General features: G+C 41.3%; 1 protein-coding gene across 1 annotated transcript in view; it reads right to left on the bottom strand.

Moving 5' to 3' along the window:
• tenm2a (teneurin transmembrane protein 2a) overlaps window positions 1-22133 on the bottom strand; it is a 110643-nt gene that overhangs the window by 27816 nt on the left and 60694 nt on the right. The window contains exons 5-10 of the mRNA XM_061286237.1: window positions 9202-9324; window positions 7185-7390; window positions 6465-6660; window positions 4373-4474; window positions 3777-3971; window positions 1640-1840 (exon numbers count right to left, since the gene is read on the bottom strand). Coding sequence (XP_061142221.1) covers window positions 1640-1840; window positions 3777-3971; window positions 4373-4474; window positions 6465-6660; window positions 7185-7390; window positions 9202-9324 — 1023 coding nt within the window. The remainder of the gene's footprint in view (window positions 1-1639; window positions 1841-3776; window positions 3972-4372; window positions 4475-6464; window positions 6661-7184; window positions 7391-9201; window positions 9325-22133) is intronic.

Below are 22133 nucleotides of genomic sequence, written 5' to 3'. Positions count from 1 at the left end.
ACTGAGAGCTGTATTCATTAAGCTCTGTCGCTACTTGTACTTAGCAATGGTGTAAGACTAGACTTCTAAGCAGCTTTGTCATGAAGATGAGACTAAAGATTATTACGATTTTAAAAAGAATGGGTTCAAAACGTGCTGACAAGCGGCGTCCTAATGTGGAGCATTCGGAATTTCGGATCATGCTACATTCTCCCATTAACATGAAATGCAAGCTTAAGCTTTGTAGTGTTCTATGGTGGAGATTTTCTTGCTAATATTGCTACATAATTAATTTTATCTGAAGGCTAATACCAGATGTAATATTGCTGGAGGTGGTGGACATCCTGATTTAAACCATGAATATAGTACTTTACTTGATTATTTTTTATTCAATATTAATTGCAGTGTTTGTTGCACTGCTTGTTACAACTTCAATGATGCAGACAAATTGAAACGTGCACATTCCCTGCACCTCCATTATAGTGGATATTTGTAGACAAATGTATGTGACAATAATTATTATTATGTGTCTGAAACTCCTGTGTGCTAGGGGTGTAATCTGCACAGTTTTTTTGAATTCTATACTTGCTCAGTGATACGGCTGAGTGGAACATTGTTGTTTATATTAAAGTCAAGCATTGCTGCACTTTTAATGAATGCTGAGGTCTTGTCGCTGAGAATCGCTGCTGGCTTTATTTTATAAAGGCATGGAATGTAAAAACGCTCCTGATATGTATGCACAGCATGGTTTGTTTTCCACTTCACAATATGAATTTATGATAAGGTACGTAGGTGTCACTACATAGTACTGTAATTTTCATCATAGTAATTATGGTAGAAAACTTGTCTTTCCTCGTGTATTATGCCCTGTAATGACTGCATTGGTAATCTTAAAAGGGTCCTAAATTTTCACCAAGTCCTTTGAGAGCTGAACAGTAAAAATAGAAGCAGATTTATTTTGACTTTTGAAAATGTTTTTTTTTTATTAAATACAGCTTTGCTCTCACAGAAGCAAAGGGAAGGGTGGTTTGTTTTTTAGGGAAGGGTAATTTATTTTTACACATCACTTTCTTAGGCGGGTGTACTCTACCTTTAATATCTATAGCATTTGCAATATTATTTTGGTTGTCATCACCAACAATTTTAGAGCTATCATGAAATAATTATACATATTAAAATACAGAAATAAGTGTTATGTTTATTGATTCATCACAATAAACGTTACTAAGAAAAGATCTACGGCAGACATTTTTTTTCCCCATTGCAATCATTTGATTGCGTACCAGTTTCCACCTCAATTGTACAAATATTCTTAAAGGTAGCAGATAGTTCATACTGTAAATCTTGATGAATTAGAGTAGTCACATGCAATAAATCTCATTTCAGCCTTTTCTAAATTTTGTCTTTCATTTTGTATTATCACATATAATACTTTCTGCTTGAGAGTTATTATACCATTAAAAATGCAAATCAAAGACTTTGCCACATACCGTACTGCAGTATTTGATTTTAACTGGTGAAATACCATCAAAGAGGAAGCCAACCCAAACATTTTATTTAAAAGAATATGTTGTATGAGCCCCAACAAAAAACATTTTGGAGTTAATTTCCCCTTTAAATCCACAAAACAAATATACATAATTGCCATATTTGTACTTACCCATGGAGCAGTCAGGTCCCATCCAGTTCGGGTCACAGCTGCACAGCCCAGTGTCGGGAATGAAGGCACCATGACCGTGGCACTGGTCCGGACACTGAGCCCGAGGCAGCTCACAGTGGAGACCTCCCCATCCTGGCTTACAGTGGCATTCACCATTTACACAGATGCCATTGTTGGAACATGTCGGGTCTAGGCAATCCACTGCATAAAGGATGAGAAATCCAATCAAAAAAAGACCAACACTAATGAGAGAATCACAATTTGCGCTTGAAGCCAAAGAAATGTTATGAGTAGGTGTTTAAAAACAGAAATGAGCCATATTTTCATCCTTTGTGTACACCAAAAGATAACAAAATAAAAGACTACATTAGCACACATTACTGAGGCAAGTAAAGCACGCAATAATGAATAGCAGCATATTTTAATTGTGTGCCGATATAAAAGAGCAACAAGCCAAACTAATATCATTCTGTGTGTATGTGTGTCATATGTGCACGTGATGTATACTCAAGAGAATCTGGCAAACAGCCCGCTTTGGAAAAAAAAGATGCACAACAAAAGAAACAGCAATTTGACAAATTATCTCTCAAGCAAAAGACCCACCCCCATCCTAGCTCACCCTACCTCTGGTTTGTCCTCTTTGCTATTTCTCTGCTCACTCAGCCTCACCTTGTCCTCTTTCCACTCCTCAGCCTCAATTGACCACCCCCAACCTTTCGCACACATGCTCACACATCGCAACCTCCATTTGTGTTTGCCTGGCAGAAAAGGCGGCTCACAGCTATTGATTTTCATGTCAGCGGCACTCCAGGTAAATTGTCTGAGCGACTCTGCTGGGATGAATATCAGATATGAAACCAGAGGAGAAGAAATTGATTTGAGGTGGGGACCAGGAGCCAATGCTGACCTCGTTCTGCGGCCTATTGTCTTGACCTCTTTGGCCAGACAATCTCCTGAACACTCATCCTACTGCACTCCTAATCCTCCTCCTCCTCATCTTTCCCACTGGGGCACACACTGTTTCTCATTTCTCACATCTTCCATTCTTACCGGTATGTATATAACTTCATATTGCTTCTTTGACTACACCCTCTTAAACTTGTATGCCCAAGTGTTGCTCATCCATCATTTTGACGACCAAGAGTGTGGGAGGCAGGTACTTCTTAACAGAGATCAATAGATGCGATTTTATCCCGTAATAAAAATCAGTGATGTTTTTGGCTGCAATATCATCCGTCAATTTTGTGTATATATGGAGGGAAGGGACACTCGCTCAGCGGGAGATTGAGCAATGACGAGCTGTCACATTGGAGTTAGTCTGAGTGTAGCAGTGGATGTACGATGTGCTTGTATGGCTGCAAACAACCATGTTTCTTAAAAAATAATCACCATATGTGGAGACATTATGTCTGGGAAAAGAAATGACATTCAGCAATGTATCTTCATCAAGCCTATAATCACAAGTAGGGTATTACATGGACAGCATTGGTACGCTATATCAGTTCAATTCAATTTTCAATCACGTTAAAGATTTGATCCTAGTATGTAAAGTGCTATCATGAAAATGAAACCATCCAGTATTAGCCGGTGCTTTACGTAATGCAGACTGCGCTCAATTTTTGGGCAGCAATGATGAATTACAAACTGAATGCACCTTTTGATTTTAAAGTTTGAGCCAGCTGACTGGGCCTCTCTGAGAAGTCCGAGATTAAATATTAAGGTAAATTACCGCACTAGACACTCTGATGATCCCATAACTAAACAGTGAAACCGTGTTGTCGCTTTTGATCATTTGCGATTTTCCTTGTTGCTGCCTTTTTTTTCGTCAACCATTTACTGTAATTCATCAAAAAGCTTGTTCCCTGCACAAAGCCGGATCTAACATAGAAATATTAGAAATATTGCTTTGGCGCAATCTTGAAACATCTTGGGACCAAGGAGCAACGTATAAGTGAAGGGAGGAGCTTTATTTAGTGTGGCCAAAGCAATATATAAGAGAAAAAATGTTTGTTGTCATTTTGGGCAATTATAGACCGTTTAAAACGGCTTACTTTAACCAGATTACGGCCATATCACTTATGTATCATCACTTCAACCTTCCTGAGTATCCCACTCATTTAAATGGACCACCTCTCACCTTCAGCACAGCTTTGTCCTTTGTAGCCGATGGAGCACACACAGTTGCCATTGGTGCAGCTGCCGTGGCCACTGCAAAGAGGGTCAAGGCATTGTGTGACAGGGACATCACATTCAGGTCCTTTCCAGCCACTGTAACATGCACAGGAGCCCTTGTCGTACTGTCCATTTCCACTACAAAGCACTGGACATGCCGCTGGCAGAACACAAGAAAGGAGGAGAGAGGGGGGACAATTAAGTTAATTTTAATGAGATTTGTAAAAAAGTCACTCTGCTAACGTCCACACACACCATTCTTACCACACCTTCCCTTTCCTGGCTAAATAGAGTGGTTAGGGAGATAGAGAGTGGCACTGACACAAAGAGTAATTACAGGCAAGAGGTAACTTAACTATTCATCAAAGCTGCCGATCTCAGGTGAGAATAAAGCAAGGGAGACATTAGCTTGAGGAGCTGCCATTCATCATCAGTCATCTTGTCACCGCCCAACACGCCATCTTTAGGGCACTTAATCATCCCAATCCTACTTTCTTCATGATGTTTCTCTAATTAGACAAGTTCTGTGATAGAAGGAACACCATTGTAAGCAGCTAATACCTTTGGAGCAGTCCATGCCGTGGAATCCTGGGAAGCAATGGCATACACCAGAATTGCACTCTCCGTTACCATGGCAATTGCGCGGGCACTCTTGGACAGAATCTGTGAGGAAGACAAAGTGTGACAGACAGGGAGAGAAAAAAGACTGTAAGAAAGCATCAAGGCCTTCAATAAACCATACACCTATAAACATACAGCATCAAAAAGAAATGTATTTATTCCTTTCCAGTGCCTTTTTGCAGTGGTGTTGCACTTTTGATGTCCCCAAATCCACCAAGAAAAGAATTTAGTGGAGTTTGCTAATAAAGTCCAATTATGTTTTTCTCAGATAATAATAATAATATTAATTCATTAAATTTGTATAGCGCTTTTCAAAAACCCAAAGACGCTTACAGGGAACAAGGCGAAGACATACATGAGGGGAGGGGGGGGGGAGGGGAACGAGGAAGAGACAATGGGATAAAATTAAGAAGCGGAAACCAGTTATGGGTAGGGGAGGTCATAGGCTTGAGAGAAGAGGTAAGTTTTTAGACGGGACTTAAATAGAGTGTGGGTGAGTCACAGACAGACTGAGGGAGAGAGTTCCAGAATCGGGGTGATGTGCAGGAGAAGGCTCTGTCACCGAAGGATTTGAGTTTAGATTTTGGGACTGTCAGACGTGAAGTATTGGAGGATCGGAGGGGACGGTTGGGGCAGTAGGGGACAAGGAGATCGGATAGGTAAATGGGAGGCAGGTGGTGAAGGGCTTTGAAGGTGAGGAGGAGTATCTTGAAGATGATACGCTCCTTAATGGGGAGCCAGTGAAGAGAGTGGAGAACAGGAGTGATGTGTTCACGGATCTCATTCTTTCTACACCAGTGTCTTCCCTTCTCTTCTCTCAGTGACCTCATCTACTTCCTCTGAATCTGCAGCCCTTGTCTGCCTCTTATCCTAATGCAACCTCTCTTCCACTCCTCACATCCTTCCCATCACTTCACCCCATTGAAGCTTCGCTCCCACCATTATGGCTTTCCACCAGCTCCCCCCACTCTTTACTCACTCCGCCATGCCCTTGCCACCTCGGCCTCTGTTCCTCGACAGTTCTACTCGTGTAAAGGGCTGACATGAGACGGCAACAGCGAAGGGTTCTTTCTCACTCTGCTCGACTGGTTCTGTCATTTTCTCGTGCCCCAAACACAGGAGAAATTAATTGCAGCTCTTCAACTTTACAGTGTATGATTAAAACGGCATTCCATTTTTGACAAACAGGGTTAGAGCTATATTAATCTCGGCTTTTTATTGGTGACTATTTGAAGTAACCGAGTAGTCATTTTTTGCCGATTACTCAGAGGACAACGAAAATGCATACCAATTGCATTGGTCAGGAATAATATCAAAATGTGCCTTTACAAACGTACTAATGTATGTTTTCGAGTGACACTACAAGAGAGAGGGCGGCGGTGGCACACTGGTTAACACGTCCGCCTCACAGTTAGGAGGGTGTGGTTTCGATTCCACCTCCGACCCTCCCTGTGCGGAGTTTGCATGTTCTCCCGGTGCCCGCGTGGGTTTTCTCCAGGCACTCTGGTTTCCTCTCACATCCCAAAAACATGCTTGGTAGGCTGAGTGAGCACTCCAAATTGCCCCTCCGAATTGTGAGTGCGAGTGGTTGTTCGTCTCTGTGTGCCCTCCGATTGGCTGGCAACCAGTTCAGGGTGTCCCTTGCCTACTGCCCGATGACCGCTGGGATAGGCACCAGCACGCCCGTGCGGACAAAGCAGTACAGAAAATGGATGGATGGACTATAAGAAAGTGATTAATTTAACCACTATAGTTCTGGTTATTGCACAACATTGCAGAGAGAGTGGGGCGACTAAAACCCTCATCACCAGAAAAGACCAGAAAGACGAAATCATTAAAGTAGCTGTGTTGCTCTGAATTACGCTCATCTGAGAGAGAACTATTATATACAGTACGTGCATACTATAATATACGTACATCTTACACTATACAGCACGCATTACATTTTGAAAACCCTCCTATTAGAGTGGCTAGACTAGACATACATCTATATCTACTTATTTTTCTTTTTTTCATTATTGAACTGACTCACCCATTATGTTTGTGCTAAAGGAAACTGTCTCTCTCTCCCGACCGTCATTGTAAAAGGCCAGATGCCAGGCTCCAGCATCCAGGTACTGGACAAACACCGCCTCATTAAGGACCACAGTCTGAATGCTCCTCCTTTCTCGTGGAGACTCAACCACACTCCACTTCTCCTTCCCATCCAAGCGCTCCATGTAATCATACTGCAAGAGAACGCAGGTGAGAAATTTCAGTGAAAATGGAGGAATTAAAATAGCGTCAAATCTGCAATCCAGCAATGACGATACTTTGAGGAGTATGCCTTTTAGAGGTATAGTAGGTGGAAAAATATAGACCCGTCAGTAAAAGTGAGTGGTTGTAAACTGTCAGCTAAAGCTACAGGAGGCAAGAAAGAGAGAACCAGAAGGACCAAAGAGCCCAATGGGCACAGATTTAAGTCTTACTTTGTCAAGTGAAACTGTTATCTGCAAATCAACATGGCTCCTAATAGAAGACTTTGCAATTAATAGGGGGTATAAAAGTCACATTTAAATCATGGATTTAATTTACTTATTGGAGCAATGAATCACATAATATAACATGATAAACAATTCAAATGGATTCTCCATGCATGGGACTAATTAAGCAGACCAAAACAGATATAGAGATTGATAAAATGCTCCTTGTGTGATCAGAACATATAGGTCAAGGAAGTATCTGCTCGATAATTGTTATTGCCGCTATTTACCTGTGCGTGTGAGGGGGGCAGGCCCTTGCGAATGTAGACTCCGAACAGGGCATCCTTGCCCAAGGAAATGTTGAACTTGAGGAATTGCGCTTGACTGAGGTACATCAGGGACCTCCAAAAGACACCGGGCGGTACTTCTTGGGTCACTCTTCTCCCAACATCAATGTTGCCAGTGTCTATACTGCTGTTCCGCCCTGTCCAAGGACCTGAAGCAAAGGGGAAAGAAACTGCATAATTTGTGATTACTGTCTGTAGTGATGAAGCTTCATGAACCAGTTGTATTTTCTTGACTCCTCTAGATGGCACTAGAAAGCACTCTGACTGTTTTTTAAACTCCTTTCTTCAAACCAACAACCAGCCAGTGCGATCTAGAAGAATCAAAAAATACAACTCCTGGTTCATGAAGCAAACTTGACACTTCATTTACCCATTCCGAGTTATCTGATTCAAAAGTTGTCGATTTACATCAAAATAAACTTAGCATAAACTTCAGGGCATTAGAATAGCAGAGGATGAGAACTGTTCAATTTTGGCCCCTTTGGCACACAAAATTAGATTGTGACTCCGGTCAGACTGTTGTATCGCTGTGACTGCCTCTTCCTAATCTTCTATATAGCTAGTTAAGACCATTTTAAACCAGTCAGGACTGTGATCACACATCGGAAAACTCCAACATATATTTAGGTTATGCCGCTCTCCTCCATGGGTGTGATTAAAACACTTGTCCATGCACTCAATTTTCTTGGCATCATTAAATAGTCTAAACTGGGAAAATACAGCCTTATGGGAGTTATTTTTGGCATAACAGACATTCAAGAAAAAGATCTAGAAGACTTCAGAATCTAATGGAACCTTTTGCTAGATTTGTTCATGTGAAAATAAATGTAGTTCACTGCAACATTCAGATGCAGTATGGTACGGTTGAGTAATCTAAAATCTTTTTAATCAGTTTTAAAGATTAGTGATAATAAACAGACACAGTTGCAGGATGACACTCACAGCAACCTGCAATAAGGTCAGCCATCTAACAATGGCATCTTTGGAGCTCAGGCAGGAAAGAAGTGTGCATAGAATAGCTAAGTAATAAAGGTAAAACAGCCAAGAAGAACATATGCATCGTCGAGACATCTAGGGAACAGTCTTCTCAGTAATACTGATCTTAGGCAAAAGTAGTTTCCCAAATGTAGTCCATGCTATGTAAGCAGAGTAAGTGAAACAAGAAAAATACAGGGGTCCTTAAAAGGGTGAGAGACACTGTAATGGGGGTGTTGGTGAATCTGCTTGTATTTTATTTGGCTGATAAACTGACGATTGCCCTCCATACCGCAGCAGAGTGGCCAAAAAGCTCTTTGTGATAGCACAGCTCATGCGCTGCCCTAATTTATGGACATCTTTAAATTGGTGTGTGCCCATTTGAGGGCAAAACTCTATTAGCGGCATACAATGTTATATAAAATCTGTGAAAGCAGGAGCAGTGAACTGTAAATTGCTTTTTTTTTTTTTTTTTTTTTTTTTTTTTTGTAAACTCAAAAGACAACAGCACTGTTAGTTGTAGGTCCATCATTATTTACGGCAAATGGAACTGCACAAGGACTGGGTTAAGTGAAAATCTACTTAACTAAAAACATTTTGCTACTGATTTATCTGTTTTCTTTCTTCTCCTTATTTTTTCAACATGCCCTCAGCTCTGACTTGATTATCATCTCAGAATTTAACTTGCAGCAAAGATGTATCCAGTTATTATGTGTTATTACTTTGAATACAAGTAATATGCAACATAATAAAAGAGGAAAAACATTTCGTGTACGTACACCGTTTTTTTGTTGTTGCTGAAGATTATTACCAGATCACTTAAAGGGACAGTGTGATAGACTTTCAACTGTTTTGTTTCAAATTGAGACATAAAGTCTCTATAATTGGATTCAGTCTTGTTCTGTTGTGTGTTTTTGCTTATACGTTGCAAACATCTGTTTCTGCAGACACGGGTTTCTGAGGGGGTGAGTGTTGTAGTTCATACCTCTGCCTCCAGAAGGCAGCGTGGCCACATCACTGTTCACAGGCACGGCAGACCCCAGTCCGTTGTTTAAAACTGGGCCGTCCGACGGCTTCAGCTGCCATGTCAAACCAAGTAGATTGATTGCTGCAAACAAACAAACAAGCAAACAAACAAACAAACAGACAAGGAGAGTGAGAGACATATGATGTGAATACACTCGAAAGTCTGGTATGATAATTGACATGCTTGAAAGCTCATCACGCCATAGGGCCAACCCTCTAAGTATAGTCTGTCATTTACACGACTACTAGGGCAGCTTTTATAGAACTCTGTTTTTATTCTGTGTCACTGCCATCAATTAAAAAATAAGCCATTAACTCACTGGGGAAAGCTTAAAGGATAAACTTGAAGAAAGTCTGACAAAACTAGCAACAAACATATAAAAAGTTCCCTCCTTTTTTTTTTTTTCAACAATTTCTTCCTCTATAGCTCAACATCTCACAATCGTCTTTCAAGCTGACAGCATCTCCTGCTTTTATTTGGGGGCCTTTACACCGTTTCTCAGAGAGCAGCTGACAGATTGCTCTCTGAAGGGATCACTCCGTGACTCCTTCTCCTGTCCTCCTCTCTTCCTTCCATGTTCTATTATTGTCTGCTGCAGGAAAAGGACTGTGTTTGTGTCTCATGCTCTTAACATTTTTTCTGTGTCATTCAGAACTTTATTTGAGACATGAACTACGTGGCTCACTCATCCATCTCCTCTCTATCACAATTTTAAGTGGTTTCTGTCTCGGAATAATCACTCTCTTATTTCCATACCAATAAACATATATCATGCAGTCATGAAAAGAGAATTTATAGAAACCTTCAATTCAATAGAATATATGATAAAATTTAGATGTTCCAATTAAGGAAAACGGAGCAACTCAACATTGGCAATAACAGTGAAACATGTCTTCTAGAAACCTAAAATACCTAAAGGGAAAAAAATCACAGGGATAAATTTTACAACCTTAGACAAATATAAAAAATTATCAAGTGTATTTCTATATTTCATTTGGTTGCAACATTGGCACTTAGAGGTAAAATACGCCCTTTGCCAAATAGAAATACATTTATAGTTGAACATTTGGCCAGTGTATGAATAATTCTGGGCTTGGCTTGCTGTTTTTTGCGGCAGTTGTTGCCTTCAACCTGTTTTGTGCTCTTGAATAATATTTTTGGTGTAAACAAATAGGATGTCTGGTGTCTGTCTGGTGATTGTCCTTGAAAATAAGTTTTACATCTTTTTGCTGTACAGTCAGTGATTTTCTCTCTCTCTCTCCACAAACACGCACGTACACACACACACGCACACACGCACACACACACACGCACACACACACAAACATTGCACACAAAAATAAAGGGAACGCCTCAACAACACAATATAACTCCAAGTAGATCAAACTTGTGTGAAATCAAACTATCCAAAGCAACACTGATTGACAATCAATTTTACATGCTATTGTGCAAATGGAACAGACAAGAGGTGGCAAATTTTGTTAATTAGCGAGACACCTTGAATAAAGGAGTGGTTCTGCAGGTGAGGATCACAGATAAGCGTCTTTGGGTTTTTGAAAAGCGCTATACAAATTTAATGAATTATTATTATTACTATTAGATCACTTCTCAGGACCTATGTTTTCTGGCTGATGTTTCGGTCACTTTTGAATGATGGTGGTGGTTTCACACTTGTGATAGCACGAGACGGACTCTCCAACCCACACAAGTGGCGAGAGAGAGCAAAAGAGATATTGACACACAAATGCACACGCACACTGTATCTATAACCGCCACGTTGAGTTAAATTAAACAGGCCTCCTCTTTGTTCTTTGGTGTGCGGTATGATTGAAGATGCGTGCTTTGGCTCAATCAAGGTTGGAAAACACTGGCCTAGGTGAAGCACAGCGCTTGGATACATGACTATACGGTATATTAAGTAGAATATAGGTGTTATGTATGACTGGTAGTCTCGGATACCTCCGGGCTTTGGGAGTCTGCAACACCTGTATCAGAAACACAGGAATCAATTTCGCTCTTGTCAAACTCTTTCTCCACTTGTCAAGGCTTTGCACATGCAGGGAGGAGTGTAAACGTTGCTGAAAAAGCGGATGTAGCTTCAGGATTGGCTGCCGGGGCACACTCATTCTCACTCCAGACGTCTCATCGCAACTTGTCTGTTTTTTGTGTCTTCTTTATTATTCATTCTTCCCTCTCTCCCTCGCTCCCAGGCGATGCAAGGTGCTGACACCTGGGCTGTACGCCTGGGCTCCACCACCGTCAGCTCTTTTTTTATTCTTTATGGGGGAGGAGGCGTGTGGAAGAAGAAGTGGGACCGGGCAGACGGTGGGGGAAGGACAGTGTCCTTTTCTTGTCTCTCATAGCCACCTCTCGCCCTCTTCGCTCACCGTTTTGACCTTCATTTGTGTCCCTCTTTTCCATTTTAAGACTCCCCTTTTCCTTGTTATCTTTTGCCTGTCCTCCCTATTGATAAGACTGTCTTGCATCCTCGCACACATTCAGTGACACACGCAGATGGTATCACAAGAGAGACGTCGATGGAAAGATTGCCGACTAAATCAGATGAGGGCCATGCAACACTGAGTCTATTGTGACGATGCTCTCAATCTAGGTCATGGCCAAGAATACATCTGACTGCTATGCACTTTACTGAGCTGTGTGTTTTATGTGTATGCGTGTGTTGTTTCCTGACTCACATTTGCTCTCACGAGAAGTGGAAAAGTGACCCATAGGTGGCACTCTTTCTTTGGTGATTGGGATACAAAGCAACAGGTTTCATAACAATAAGTAAGTACTATAAGTTTTTGCTTTCAAATTGCTCCTCAGTCAGGGTGTGATTACATGAACGTGATCGCCTTAGCTTTGTTGCTATAATTTTAATAAATTTCTTTTCGGAATCGAAATGACTGTAGTTAGTGTTTTCAATGGTTGGTTTGCTCAGACTCCACATGCCAAGAACACTAAATTGAATTAAATTGACGTGACAGAGACAAGGAGAAGTATCGTCTGATTTAGGTTGTGGTCTTTTTTATCTCAAGCTTCCCTTTACTCATGTTAATCTTCTCACACACGCGCGTGGATACACACACGCGCGCGCGCACGCACGCACGCACGCACGCACGCATGCACGCACACGATCACATAGAAGCAGGTTTAACAAGCAAACGAGTTGGATTAAAAATAGATCAGATGCTTCATGTGGTTTTTATGTAATCTCAATGCATAATTCAGAGAGGCAAAGTGCTTGCCGGTATCATCTGCAAAAGACAGCATCTGAAGCAGCAGCGCACGTGATATTGTGACAAAAAAGAAAGAGTGAGGGCTCGTCGAAAGAGGAAGGAGAAGGGCTGGTGAAAAGCATGAGGTGCAGGCCAACGGTCAAAGGCTCAAGGAGGAAATCGTGTCACGCTTTCCAAACGACTGCAGTGAGAAGAAGAGGAACAGAGAGAATATGGAAAGACAGCAAGAACTGAGAGAATATTAATGCGCAAATCCCCGAGGACGAAAAAGAGCAAGAAAACAGACTGGAGATGATGTTGCGGGAAAAAGAGCAGATGAATGAGGGCCATGCAGAAAAAGAGGAAAAAGGAGAAGCAAAACGGTTTATGCGACAAATGGCTCCATATTAATTGGCTGGTAAATGGTCATGATTCATTGTCAGACGGTTAGTGGTTTACAACATGGACGATCAGACAGAAATACAATGCTAATACCGTATTTATGCATCCTGTGTAAAAGGATGTAAAATCATTTCTGCAAGATAGGACAACACTGAGTGGAAGAGAAAGTGGAGAATGACTTTTGGGAAAAATCTGTGGCGAATGCCCTGATGCTGGGAAATGTCTCATCATCATTAGTCTCTCTATCTCTATCTCTTTATATATACATGTACACACACACACACACACGCACACACGCACACACACAGATATGTGTGTATATATATATATATATATATATATATATATATATATATATATATATATATATATATATATATATATATATATATATATACGTATATATGCATGTCAGGAACACATACGTATATCAGTTACCTTATTCTTATTTGCAATTCATGTCCTGTAAGATAAAGATGGTTGATAATATTTAAGTCCAGTATATTACTGCATTAATTATAGTCATGAGATTGTAATCATAAAGATTAACTACAGGGCGGGAATAAATAAGTTTCAATTGCCATCTATTATTTGTCATGTGTTTCTTTTGCAAGCATTTCCCTTTGTCTATTATTTCACCTTTTTTTAAATTATTCTCAAGCATGCTTGAAATAAAAATTTGCCAAGTTAGATACCATCATCATTGCTCATGCAAAATGCAGCTATCCTATTAAACAAACCAAAGTAGAACTAAACTTATGCAATTGTGTGTCAATGCTGAGAGATGCTGTCACCCATCTGAAATGCCAAAGACATGAATAAATGGAGGACCTCACAGCTGGTTAATACATCAGCGCACAAAATAGATTCCCCAATGGCTTGGAGCACCATGGATGATACAGGAGCAATTTGATTGGATGCCTGGGACAGGTTCTGGCTCTGTAGTATTGCTTCACATTCTCTGTCCAAGATCTCACCTTTACGCTTGAAGTATTAATGTGAAAACCTACAGTTCACGCTATGTGAATGCAAGCAACCGGTTGCAATGCAAGTAAACACAAATCCTGGCTGGGTGTGCGAATGCCTGCCTCCTTTGTACACACAAAGGCTGCTCAATTCTCTCTGCCATCTCTCATGGCCATCCCAATAAATGCATATTAACTCTTTTAATTTGCCACAAAATGAACAACTCTGACCTCTATTAGGCTGGTAATTGTAGCTGAGAACAGCCCTCTATCCCGTTAATTAGTTTAGGGAAGCCTTTTGCTTGCTTTACTACCACACGCGCCCATCGCTAAGATCGCCCATCCGTCACTAATACTAATGCTGAATTTTTGAGTGGCACTTTCAGAGATGTATTAATTTAAGGGGATATTATTGTCATTATTGGTTGTGCTTGTCCCATTGTCATATGTAAAACGCTCTGTTACAGCTCCAGCTGTTGTGAAATGCGCTATATAAATAATACAATTGTATTGTATTGCATTGTATTATGGTGGCTGTAGTGGCACTGCGGCATCATACTTTTTTTTTTGTGCTTTGGTCACCACGAGAGGTTTAAAATATTCAAAATCCATCTAAAATATAGTAATTCTCAGCACCAGTCAGAAAATAAATATTGTTAAACCATTCGAAACGGAGCTTTATTAGCTTCTTATAAGCAGATATGTTGTGGTCGGTGAACATTTAGTTTGCATTGACAAACAAGTATTAATACGACAATGGCCAAAGACACAGCAGAAACGTGTTTTTTCTTTTCCCCATTTATCCTCGTTTTTTGTGTGGAAAAACAATATTAATGTTATCAGCATTTTTTCGAAGATTTTTTTTGGTTTAAAGTGCTAATTTTTGCTATTCAGAGGAAGGCCGCAAATAGTAGAAGTTGAACAAATTCTTTCTGCAGTACTTATTTTGCAAAGAGTGACAGGAGGAGATTTCACTGCTTCAGGTTGTCAATTTTCGGGCCATTTCGAATATTTACAAAATGTAAATCAATTTCCCTTTTTCTGCTGTTTTCCTGCTTCTTGATATGGGTTGTCTCAGACAGAGGCTGTATGACATCTGGGCTACAAATATGGCAAGAAAGATAATTTCTCTAACTCTTATGACACATGCATGCTTAATGATGTCATTAACACAACACACGCATGCATACGCACACACACACACACACACACGCACACACGCACGCACACACGCACACCCGCACACGGAGCAACCCCGACGGGACCTTCTCACCCAGCTGATGCAATCCAAGTGAAATTGCCTGCAACACATACAGGTTGCTCATCGCAGCTACTACACCTGCATGACATGTTAGAAACGGAAAGTCACCCAATCATGCTGCAGAAGTTGCTCCTTATTGGCACTAAGATATTGAGAAGCTATTGAGACGGCTCGATGCAAATATGGCTGTGCATGCACGAGACTCTTTCAGGAGTGGTTTTGTGCACGATGGGCTAAATGAAAAGAGATGTGAATCTGGGCAATGTCCCCCTTTCTGAATACTCATTTCCTTCTCGGATATCTACCTTATCCTTCCCTCCCTCAACCGCCCTGCCCATCTTCCACTTTCTCTGTTCCAAATCAAGCAATTCTGCCACATCTCATCCATCGTACCAGCCTTTCTCCCTCTCATCGATCTGTATTAGAAACAGGATATGAGGAACTATGCTATCTTATCATAGATCAGAGAGGGAGAGAGAATGAGTGAGGGGCAATCAAGGACGGAGGATGGCAGAACATGTTTTGGGGGCCAAGAGATGAAATGGGAGAAAGCAAAAGAATAGAGGAAAAGGTTTTCTCTGATCCCTCTCCTATTTCCAACACAGGACTAGTGAAGCACCGTGGACCTAATTGGACTGACAATTGAGCTCCGATAAGACCCACACTAATGAATAAATGAATGAGAAAATAAATGGAACAAACGAGCCCTTGCACGCTAATGCAAGCAATACGAACGCTGCTCGGCCATGACGTCAGTGAGGCCACTAATCAAACGTGTTACGGGTTAAAGGCACTAATCAGAGCATACAATTTTATCCAACCTAAATGCATTTGGGTAGTTTGAGGGTAAGCACTGATGGTACAAACACTTGACCAAGCTGTCTGCTTGTGCACAATGGAGATGAACATTTATCCCTCAGGTGCAGATGGTGGAGCACCTTGTGTATGGTCCTGGCCCTGCTCTTTTTCCCTGGACTGGCACAGTCTGGTATAAGTGTCTAACCTCTCTCAGTACGACAGGCCCTGCTGCTATGGACACAAGCGCCATGACTGATCCTTGTGCCCAGGTTCCTGCTTATCAACATATGCCTAAATGTGCCTTCACCTTTGCACAAACTCACACTAAATGGATGAAGATGACACACACACACATTGCACACACACACACACAAATGAACACACACCTACACACCGGTGTTGGCATGAGCGACACATCCTGACCTCTAGCTGTTCTACCTTGGATAAGCAGAAGGAAAGCCACATGCAGATGGAGAGGGGACATTGAGGTCAAGGAGCAAGGTTTGGGAAAGATGGAGGTTTGACACAGTGACACATTTCACACGCACTCGGTTATGTTTGGTCTTGGTACTCATTATGAAAACAGCAGAACCCAGAAATATTGTTGATCTCAAAGTATTTTTCATCGCCAGAATATTTGATTTGTATGAACCTGAATATGACGCCACGCCACTGATTTCAGTGAAGCAGTACTGAACCATTCTTCAATGTATGTATATTGTGACTTTGAGTCTCTTCCCCTTACAGCAGTCAACTGCCATCTCAACAGTCCTTTTGAGAAATTGAATGACCATCATCAATATGATCTAGTGATGGTGATTTAAAATGTATCAGCCTGTGACGACTGCATTTGTGTGCTGTGGCAAAATCATTGTCTTTTTTTAAATGAAAAAAAATTACCATACTATATACTGCTGCGGTCACACCACAAAAAAAGAACGATGACTGAGAAGTAATTATAGTCAGATCTGAAACGTGTGACAGGCATGATTGATTGAAAGTATCTTATGGGTCAGACTAAAGTGGGAAAGTCAGACTAAATGACTACCGTAATTTTCGGACTATAAATCGCACCGGAGTATAAGTCGCACCAGCCATAAAATGCCCAAAAAAGTGAAAAAAAAACATATATATGTGTATAAGTTGCTCCTGAGTATAAGTCGCCCTTCCCACCCAAACTATGAAAAAAAACGCGACTTATAGTCCGAAAATTACGGTATGTGGTGTGTGTAAATGTGTATGGACACACACACACACACTCACACGCACGCACATACACACACAAAAACATACACTCAATGCAACGCTTACATAGATGTAGCGACAATCAGAATGTTTATATGTAGATATGTTGAATATACAATATGTATATATGTATACAGTATCTACATATTCAAATACACTAGATAAATGTGTATGTTCAGTTTGAGTATGTGCCACATATTAGGCAATCAAAGACACAAACGTGACGCATGCCTGCAAAAGTGACATGAATGCCCACTAAAAGGTTTATTCATTGTACCGTAATTTTCGGACTATAAGTCGCGTTTTTTTTCATAGTTTGGGTGGGGGGGGGGTGACTTATAATAAGGAGCGACTTATGTGTTTTTTTTCAAAGATTCCCCCCCCCCCAAAATAAAGTGAAACCGCGATAAATGAACCGCGATGTAGCAAGGGATTACTGTAATTTGAATTTCAAGTGACGTCAGCAGCGCGACGCGGCGTGGCGCGGCGGTTGTTTACATAAAGGACAAAAATTGATCACGGGATGACAAAGATGACGAAGGGCCCCACGTACTACCGGCATCATTAGCGGCTTTGTTTCTAAGTGACACGGCGGACGAAGAGTTTGAAGGATTTAAGGATTTGGAGTGACACAGAAGGTTTGAAAAACTATTATGGCTTTTACCCACACCAGGTCCTACTCGACGGAGCTCTCTTTCACCTCCGTGGATTGAAGTCGGGGGCCGGCGCTCGGCCGGGTGGCTGTCCAGGGACGGTGGATGGGCCTCGGACATGGCTTTTACGCATGCCCGGTCCTATTCTATGGATCTCTCTTCCACCTCCATGCCTGGAAGTCCACGCCGCCACACGCCTGGAAGTTTGTTTTGTTAAATAAAGAGCCGTTTACCAAACCCATGTCTTTCCTTGTACTTTGTTAACGCTACAATATAGTTATGTACTAGATCTGTGGAATAACAACGAGGCTGACGTCAGGGCTCACGCGCGGCGTTGTTGACAAAGGGCGAGGAATTTGATTGATGGATTTAATGATTTAGAGTGCACAGATGGTTTGATAATATTATTGCTTATTATTATTATATATTAGTTATTTGATTTCTAATTTATATATCGTTATATGGGCCGGTGGAATATTTTGAAGTGCAAGCGCCGTCAGCGGCGCGCGCCCATTGTTGACAAAGGACGATCGATGGATTTAATGAATTGGAGTGACACAGATGGTTTTATAAACGTGTTATTTATGTAATAGTTATTTTTAAATAACTCTAAAAAATAACTCTGAATGTTACGTCAGGGCCGTTCTCAGCTCTTTGTTTGTGTTTATGTCACGTTAGCATACCTATCGTTTAGCCTGTTGTTGCTCGTTCATGACTGTTCTTGGTGTTGGATTTTGTCGAATAAATTGCCCCCCAAAATGCGACTTATACTCCGGAGCGACTTATATATGTTTTTCTTCACTTTTTTGGGCATTTTATGGCTGATGCGACTTGTACTCCGGAGCGACTTATAGTCCAGAAATTACGGTAGTCAAGAGTTCACCCGAGACTATATTTTGTGTGTGCGTGTGTGTGTGTCTGTGTAACCATGTACGTTTATTTTGACACGACCTCCATCTTTCGTTTGTGGATCACGCAGGCTTTCTTCTTTTCACGTTGTTCATTTTTAGTCTTCACATCGTTCCTCACTTCTTTAGTCATCGTAGCGCTGCCGGAGTCCTTCACAGTCGCTCTGTCCTTTCGCTGACTCTGTCACACTCCCTCTGTTCAGCGTTTGCTGAGATCAATTAAGAAACATTAGTCCCACTGATATTCCAGGCGACATAACCTTAGGAGGCTGCTTTCCCTTTCATCTATCCTCAGTTTCTCCTCTGCACCTGGCTCTCTTGTCACTCCTGAAACCATCCTCCATTACTTCACGCTCTTGTCTTGGAAGCAACCAACAAACCCTTTTGGAGTAAATCACCTTCCCCCACCTCTGAGTCTTTTGCCCTCGCCTCTTATAGTGCAGACAGTGACATAGCAGCCCCAGTTTTACTCTTCTAGTGTCTTCAGTTAACAATCCTTCTTCCCTTTCCCGCTCAAGTTTTGGCAACATGGTGACAGTGACACATTTCCCTTCTTCCCATCTACCCTCTCTGGTCCAAACTCCATTAAACCCATTTCTCACTTTTCTGCCCTTTTACCTCAGTCTAAGTCGTCAGTTTGTTCTGCATGATGACGGACCTGCATCTCCTTCTGTATGCCAGCCGCTCACCTGTATCCTAGCAACAACCTTCCTCTGGTGCATGGAACAAGGAAAGCAGACGAGGGGCAAATGAAGAACAAGCTCTCTCATTGTGTCATTTACTACAGCCATGCCTTCATAGGAGGCAGGTAGAAACAGGACAAGAATGGGGAAAGCACACACGAACGAACGCAAGCATGCCCGAGTAAACTTCAAAAGTCTCAAATTGTTTTTTTATTTAGACTCTCTTTTGTTTTAAGGCAGTGCACGTCTGTCTGTTTATGTACCGTAATTCTCGGACTATAAGTCGCACCGGAGTATAAGTCGCACCAGCCATAAAATGCTAAATATAAAATATATGTATATAAGCCGCTCCTGAGTATAAGTCGCCCCCCCCCGCCCAAACTATGAAAAAAAACGCCACTTATAGTCCGAAAATTACGGTAATAATGTCTGAGAAGTTCTGAAGCTCTATATGAGGTAATTTACTGAGTCGGATGAGATGGTGTGACATTATCAGAAATGATATTTTGTTTACATGGTAACTGTTAGCGCTCGTCGTCTGACAGTTACAGACTAACTTCGGAAGGAAATGGCAGTTGAGGCGAAAACCTACTTCCTACTAAGAAATTCCGCTTCCTAGTTCCTATTAATGTCGCCATAAAGGTGACCAGTGTCAACGTACAGTTGCCTGTTTACGTTCTTGCTGAACGTTATTGCTTCAGATCACTTTATGCAGTCAACAAAGGCCAGCTAGACAGTGGATCGATGCATTATTTCTTTAATTCACTGCTTGCCTGTTATGCAGTTACGACAGCCATCAACGTGAATTTGATTACTTGTTGGGTGCACAATGCTCAGGTTAGTTTCCTGCTAACTAACTAGACGACATGAGCGGATGGATTTAAATTGGGACCAAACAATAATTAGTTCAGAAAATTGATTGACGGTTAGAAAACCACCGGGGGATTTGCCGCTGGGCAATGTATGACGAGGAATCATGGAGATCATTCATTCGTCTTCCAAACCACTTAGGTATCCTCACGAGGGTCACTGGTTATGGAGATTAAAATAAGTAATTTTAAACTAAAACTAAAACGCACAATTCAGGAAGGCCGCCGCTGGCTGCCAATATACGTACATATACATATAGTCTTTACTGTGGAATTGAGGAGGGCGTCCTCGGATGGTCTCTTTGTCAAACCCTCGAACAACCCACCCGCATCAAAATTGCTTAAGAGTTATAATGAATGTAGCCAAATTCTAAAACTAGCTGTTGTATATCTATGGTCTCTAGTGGCAAAAAAGAAGAAGCATGCAAGCTAACCCATCAACCCTTAGGAATTCTTATCACTATTTTGCAACACCAACATGTTCAATCACCGACCTAGATTCTACCGTTGGCCACAATGCAATGTGTACTTGAGGTAAACCATTTGGAAAACTTGACTGCCCCCCTCCAATCCCGCAGTCAGAACAGAACAGCAGTAATGTGTCTGCCAGAATATGTTCTCAAACAAATGGATATGTGCCTTTTTGTTTTGAGAAACGTATGCCGTTGATAATTTGTTATATAAATATTCTGCAATTGCTAGGGCAATTTTATTTCTTTTCTGGTAAATAAATAACCCCCTTAATCCACTTGGAGATTGTTCGCAGACGTTGCCACGATTGACTATAGGCGGGAGTGCAGGCAAAAAAACTGATAAATAAAAGGGAGGCATCTCAGATGAAAATTTACTGTTAACCAGTGTAATGAGAGGGAAAGAATACTTGAAGGCCAATATACTCTCATGGTCACATAATAATGAGAACTGAGAACTACACGTGACCATCCTGTCGCATGTGCTCACACAAAAACACACATGCACCAACAAAGAAGAAAAGTGCTGTTCAGGCACATGTGTCCCGGTGTAATTTATGAGGGGGGCTCCTGGGCGAGCGCCTCTGAGAGGTCCTCTTCACGCTGCATGGCTCGGGGCACTGTGTTCAATTCTGCCTGTAAGCACCATGCTCTAGATACACACACACGCACAGCGCAAAAACGATGTTGAAAATCCCCTTATGAGCAGTGAGCTCTTTCGACTAAAACGCACTGCACGCACGATTACTGCAACAAAAAGCTAGGTAAACACAAGGGTTTCAGGCTTGGCAGCTCACTAGAATTCTGTTTAGCTCAGACAAAACATCAAAACCATCCCTTTACAACAGCTGAAAATGGCCTTGGAGTTTTTTAAATTAAGAATGACAATAAGCCATTGTGTGTTACTTAATTATAACCAGCTTGACAAGCTGATGTATATAATAGTATCAATCCTTGAAAACTGAATACATTTTTTTTTCCAATTTACACAAGTCAATGCATTCAAATAGAGCAAGCTCTATTTGTATTCCCTGTGTTCTTGTTCTCTCAAGTGGGTAGCCTCTTTTTATTGGAACATATACAAATACATGACATATATTCCTGCATTTTAGCAATCACAGGAGTACACAGCATGTGTGAGTCTTGCTTGAGGGCACCTCAGCCATCATAGCTGGAGAGATAAATAGCTAGATTATAGGAGGAATATGAGGAGAAGAGGGCAATGATCAATCACACCCCCGCATGCGCACAGAATATTTGGTGCTCAGCTAATGTATGGCTGGCCTATTTAGTTAATAAGAATGTTTGTCTGTTAGAAAGTGGTGCACTTTCCTCCTCAGAGATGAGAAGAAGCTTATTAAGGTTATCTGAACCGATATGTTGTGCAATAAAGAATCTAAATGGAAGCATCCAACAAA

Source organism: Syngnathus typhle, linkage group LG1 (genome assembly GCF_033458585.1).
Source record: "Syngnathus typhle isolate RoL2023-S1 ecotype Sweden linkage group LG1, RoL_Styp_1.0, whole genome shotgun sequence".
Lineage (NCBI taxonomy): Eukaryota > Metazoa > Chordata > Actinopteri > Syngnathiformes > Syngnathidae > Syngnathus > Syngnathus typhle.
The sequence above is the reverse complement of the archived record's forward strand: the minus strand, read 5'-3'. Positions and strand labels throughout refer to the sequence as shown.